The 5,844-nt window shown below is 44.1% G+C and overlaps 1 protein-coding gene across 1 annotated transcript; it reads left to right on the top strand.

Moving 5' to 3' along the window:
• Positions 1–618: 618 nt before the first annotated feature.
• Positions 619–5,336, top strand: LOC133893060 (sphingosine kinase 1-like). The gene is made up of 10 exons (XM_062334030.1): positions 619–1,103; positions 2,225–2,347; positions 2,440–2,540; positions 2,728–2,800; positions 3,077–3,163; positions 3,284–3,361; positions 3,507–3,577; positions 4,107–4,409; positions 4,731–4,853; positions 4,949–5,336. Exons 1-10 carry the CDS (start codon positions 728–730, stop codon positions 5,144–5,146), a joined length of 1,533 nt encoding a protein of 510 aa, XP_062190014.1. The 5' UTR covers positions 619–727; the 3' UTR covers positions 5,147–5,336.
• Positions 5,337–5,844: the final 508 nt, after the last annotated feature.

Below are 5,844 nucleotides of genomic sequence, written 5' to 3'. Positions count from 1 at the left end.
CAACCATGATACATTGATAATCACCTGGCCTAAATCCCCATCTAAAGGAAAATACTTTAGGTATTATTTGCTTATAATCTACTCCCTTGAAGAGTGTAAAGCGTATTTTGTATTGAAAAACTTAAGCTTCATATATTTTGATCGATAATTAGTTAAATTATCTGCATATTTAGTGTACAAACTTTATTTTAATATATTTATTTTTAATGACTTCTTCAAAATAAAATATGTCTTAAATTCTTGAAAGGAGGGAGTATTATTTAAATCATCTTATTTTTTTTATTGGCTGCCATTGAAGTAATTCCGACCCTGGGAGGAGTCCTGCTACCAATACGCCGAAACACCTGGACCTCTTCGCCAAACAGCTCCACTGATTATTACACACACAAAACTATACGTACAAACACAAATCACTATACTCCACGTACACATACATACATACATACGTACGTACGTACGTACGTACGTACGTACGTACGTACATACATACATACATACATACATACATACATACATACATACATACATACATACATACATACATACATACATACATACATACGGTGATACGGACCCATAGCCGAAAGGCGCCAACGACAATATATTAACCGCCCCGCCACGTCGCCTTCTTCCTCCTCCCAAACTCCAAAATCTTCGCTAGCTTCGCTTCGCTTCGCTTCCAACAAAATCGATACTTCCCAGCAACTGCAAGCTACCTCCATCCATCATGTCCGATCTGCAGCTCGAAGCTGAGGTCCTGGTGGAGCCAGTGCGGATCAACGGCGCGGCGGCGGAGGCCACGCTCACGGGCGGCGAGCTGGCCTGGAGCCCCGCCGGCGGAGAGGGGCGGCGGCTGGAGCTGGAGTCGGAGGTGCTCGGGTGCCGGGTGGAGGGAAAAAAGCTCAAAGTCTCGACCTTTTCTGCGAGGGGGGACGGCGAGGAGGCGGCAGTGCGGTCGTCGTCCTCGGCGCTGGGCTGCAGCGGCGGGGGCAAAAGGGGAGGGGACGGGAGGAGGAGGAGGGGGGAGGTGGTGGTGGAGATGGAGAGCGAGGCCGCCGCGGCGCGGTGGGGGGACGCCGTGAGGGATCGCCTCGCCTCGCTCGGTAATTCACTGCTACTAGTAGTAAACTAGTAATTCGACGATTTCCCCTGCATCTTGCCAGTACTGTTTGACTCGTGGTGTGATCGATTTGGTCACACAAAGATTGCTTTTTTATTCAATCCCGTGGTTGGAGTCTTGGGGCGGCGATTGCGTCGCGGACTTTGGTTTAAATCGTTGACTCGATTGGATAATTAGGAGAGAAGTGATGGGTAGTGAGGAAAAACCCCAATCTCAAAGTATCTTTCACCTGTTTTGATTCGATCAAATGATGATAACTTTTTTTGCGAAGACAAATGATGATAACTTGAAGTAATTGATTCTAGATTGTAATGGTCGTAGGCATGCACAGTCCTGGCTCCAAATCTTTCTTGGTATGCATGCAACTGTGCGGTTGGTGACTGTTCTGGGCATGCTATGGTCAAACCTTCAAATGTACAAATGTATTCCTTAAAAAAAACTGTAGGAATGTAGTATGCAACATTTCTTGCAGAAACTTCCTTTTTTTTCCCGAGTTGTCATGCCGATCAACTTTTACTACAGAACTTGAAATTCTCCAAAAAAAAAAAAAAAACCGTTTGGTCTGATCCAATTTTTATGTTTTGGATCAAACGGACAAAGTATGATGGCACACAATACTTTGCACTTCCATTGTTGGTGTATCTTGGGAGCCGTCTTTCAAATTGATGCTTAGTGGTCAAGGAACCGCTTCTACCTAATATCTGACGCCCTTTGCATTTTGTGGCAATGACTTCATTTGTAGATCCATCAGATTTGCTCAAATGTTCTTCTCACTGTCACTGTTGCCATTTTGTACAACCTAGAGTTTCACCAACTCTCAACGAAAAAAAAAAATCTAAGCTGACTCCTTGCGTGCCCATTTATTTATCGTTGTCATTTGATAGGACAGATCCAAGTTTTTTTCTAAAGGACTACATCAGATCTGCCGATCCCCCCCCCCCCCGGCATAGTTCTCATAAGTTCTAGTTTATTGGTAGTTGGTATCAGTTCCTGCTTCTCTGCATTTCTTCAGAGAAGCATATACTCCTAGTTTAACAACGTAATTAGAATAATAGCTTTGCCTGTTCATGAATTCTTATATATTCCTCCTGCTATATGTCATAGGCCGGCCAAAGAGATTGTTCATTATAGTGAACCCTTATGGTGGGAAGAGAAGTGGACGGAGTATTTTCCAGAATGAAGTCCTGCCTCTCATTGAAGCTGCTGGCATTCTTTATACGATGCAAGGTTGTGATCTATGTTCAGTATTGTACTTTTGGAATCATAAATGTGATGTCCTGTTACTCTGTATCTAATTTCAAATTTTGAACGGTGTTTAGAAACCAAGCATCGCCTTCATGCTCAAGAGATTTCCCATTCACTGGATCTCAGGAAATATGATGGTATCATATGTGTCAGTGGAGATGGTATCCTGGTAGAGGTTAGCAAAATTAATAATTCCTGTATGCAAATGCAGTTCTATTCAAATTACACTCTGAAAATTCATCTATAAAAAATTGCACTCTGAAAAATCTCATGTTTTCACATATTCGAGCATTGTTGATTCTAGTTTGCCTCCTCGCTGTATTCTGGTTCTATCTCTTATTGTTATTTTATTTTGCAATTAGGTAGTCAATGGTCTCCTGCAAAGGGAAGACTGGGAAACAGCAATAAAAGTGCCACTTGGAATCATCCCAGCAGGTATATGATAATAGCAGTTCCCTTATCCTAGCGGCGTAATGTTGCACATTGGTGGGCAGTACTATGCCTTACATTCCTTTCCTTCTGCAATCATTAGAACAACAGCATGACCAAGATTAGTTATGAGCTTATGCTCTGCTGGGAGTTAGCGTGTAACTTCTTCTGTTTTACTTAAGATTGTAGCATTTGTGTACTTCATTGTCATTAGTACTCTTTTTTTAAGTGGATTGTCATTACTACTCTGAAAAGACTTTTCACACGTTACATGTGCAACAGGTACTGGAAATGGAATGGCAAAATCTCTATTGCACGCTGCTGGCGAATCATTCTCTATATCTAATGCCGTGTTTGCAATAATCAGAGGTCAGTCTTTTTCCCCTTTATTTTTTTCACTATTCATCTGGGTATCCATGTCATGGACCTTAAAACCCCTCCTTCATTGTGTTTCAACAATTGCTGATACAGCTTCTTTCTGTTGCACAGGTCACAAACGGGCCCTTGATGTTACTTCTGTTGTCCAGGGAAAGACAAAGTTTTTCAGTGTCCTGATGCTTACATGGGGTATGTGGTGTATTATCATGATGCTAACTCTTCACAAATCACAGTTGATAACATGTGCCGCCCTCTTCAGGGATTGCTCTGCCATTTTCTCTTCTGTAGCAATAAAATTTACTTCACAAGCCTGAAAATGATCTGTGAACTGCAGGCCTGGTAGCTGATCTTGATATTGAATCAGAGAAGTATAGGTGGATGGGAAGCGCTCGCCTTGACTTTTATGTATGCCTTCTACCCTACAACCTTATATCAGGCACTTGGTTTTTTTGTCTATATGTTTTCTCTCTCTTCTTTTTGCCATCATGGACTGCAGCATCACCACATAACACATAGATGTGCTTCAGAAATTAGATGCCCTTACTGGCTAGACCTGCACCAGTGCGAAACCCTCACCTTAAATTGCATGTTCCAACCGTGGAAAATTACCTTTTCATTCTTGTAAATGGTGTATAATTGTATATACATATGTGTGCATGTATTGTGGTCCTAAAAAAAAGATTATGCATTATATACCTGAAGGAATGAAACTACGGTGCATGCTTAGTCCGCAGAAAAGATTATGCATTATATACGGAAAGAATGAAACCACGCCGATATACTGGTTGAGCTTCAGTACTCAGAATAGATGTAGAGGATAATAAAATCGTATGTCCTACGTTGTTGTAGCATCTTTGTGTTCTCTTTCACAGGGTCTTTTGGATCTGTAAAGTTCACACTGTGCTCTGCCATGTGCAATACAACTTCATTTCAGTTCCTGCTCCGCGCGCTGAACCTGCGACGGTATAATGGGCGTGTCCTTTTCATACCAGCCCCAGGATATGAACAATTTGGTGATCCTGTGGAGCAACCTACCAGTTGTAGATCCAACGGGGTTAGCAATGGTGTCGAAGAAGACAAAGCAAATGACAGTAATGGTGAAACGTGTGGTTATGCGGGAGCATCAATCCACGAAGGTGATCTCGAGTGGAGATCACTGACCGGTCCATTTGTTTCAGTTTGGCTCGGCAATGTCCCTTTCGCTAGTGAAGACGCCATGGCAGCACCACAAGCAAAGGTTAAGCTCTCTCCATTTCAGTTTATCTCATCATATGTTAATTCTCTGGTAACTAGAGCCTAGAGGCCGGTAACATATTGACAATGTTTTGGGATGCGCTAATCAAGCTAGAAATTTGCATGGTAGTTTCATTGAGGTTCCCGTTGGCTCCGCGGCTTGATTCTTTTTTTTTTTTACACCGGCCCCCCTTACCTGGGGCCTATATTGGAGGACAAATCGGGGGTATGTGACACCCGGGAATCGAACTCGGGTGGGCTCGATCACATCCTTGTGTCTTGCCTCGGAGCTCCGCGGCTTGATTCTTCTTTATCTTCTGTGCAGTTTGCAGATGGCTACTTGGATGCAGCTATAATCAGGGACTGCCCGCGGTGGGATGTTCTTGGGCTGATGTTCCAGATGAAGGACGGCGCCTACGTCAAGTCCCCATACGTGGAGTACTTCAAGGTACGTTACTTACCCCCATGCATTGTGTCCCTGAACTGCGCTAAAACATAACGACATGTACTGGAGCGCCGTCTCTGCACTTGCTGTGACAACAGGTGAAGGCTATCCGGATCGAGCCGGGCCTGCGCGTCGGCAGCAGTACCAAAGGCGGCATCATCGACTCCGACGGGGAGGTGATCGCCAGAGGTGACGGCTCCCACGCCGGCGACGAGCTGGAGCATCCGATGGCTTACGGCCCCCCTATCCAGCTGACCGTCGACCAGGGACTGGCCTCCGTCTTCTCCCCGAGATGACGACGATTCTTTCCGTTCTTTCGCCCTGTAGTTTTTATCCCCTTGACTTCGAACTGTTCTTGCCTCCTCACGTCTGAAGTCACCTGTTATCTGTAAATACTCACACCACAATGCAAGGGCCAGTCTGCCAGGGGCCAGATCCAGGATGCAGACCTCTCTTAGCTGGGTACAATTGAAGTATTTTAGCACTTTTTTTACTTCTCAACTGGGTACAATTGAAGTATTTTAACATGTGCATACACAGCCCCCCCCCCCCTCCCCCTCTCCTCCACACACCCATGTGCACACAACAAACCTACACACTACCCACGGTTTAGACAATCCGTCCTTAGTGAGATCGATAGATTATCTAAGCTTCGCAAGCAACGTCGTATTTTCATTGTGGCTTCATGCATTAGAGGCAACATTATTTTTTGAATCGGGATTAGTACTTAACTCATGCACATCTAAAGTACTCGCGAGCCTAATCGGAGAAGGAGAGGCTGCTTTTTTCATCTTGCAGCAGTGGAGCACGCGAGGGGCGAGGGGCGAGTGGAATCTGGCAGAAGGCCTGAAACGCAGTGCATGTTCTGCCTTGCTATATTTCTTTCATATTCTTTTTATTTTTTTTTATCTTCAATAATTTATTTTTGAAGGGAATGTGAAAGAAAATGAGAGAATCACAGGATGGAGAGAATGAGAGAGAATTTCGTGTAAAG

This window comes from Phragmites australis, chromosome 15 (assembly GCF_958298935.1).
Source record: "Phragmites australis chromosome 15, lpPhrAust1.1, whole genome shotgun sequence".
Lineage (NCBI taxonomy): Eukaryota > Viridiplantae > Streptophyta > Magnoliopsida > Poales > Poaceae > Phragmites > Phragmites australis.
Note: the sequence above shows the minus strand (reverse complement) of the source record. Positions and strands in the feature narration are given on the sequence as shown.

Bases quoted from the DNA above. Each gene is read 5' to 3' on its own strand.
- LOC133893060 (XM_062334030.1), top strand. From the start codon at position 728: ATGTCCGATCTGCAGCTCGAAGCTGAGGTCCTGGTGGAGCCAGTGCGG. The intron at 2,541-2,727 runs GTTAGCAAAATT...TTTTGCAATTAG, and splicing joins GAGATGGTATCCTGGTAGAG to GTAGTCAATGGTCTCCTGCA. The intron at 3,164-3,283 runs GTCAGTCTTTTT...TCTGTTGCACAG, and splicing joins CGTGTTTGCAATAATCAGAG to GTCACAAACGGGCCCTTGAT.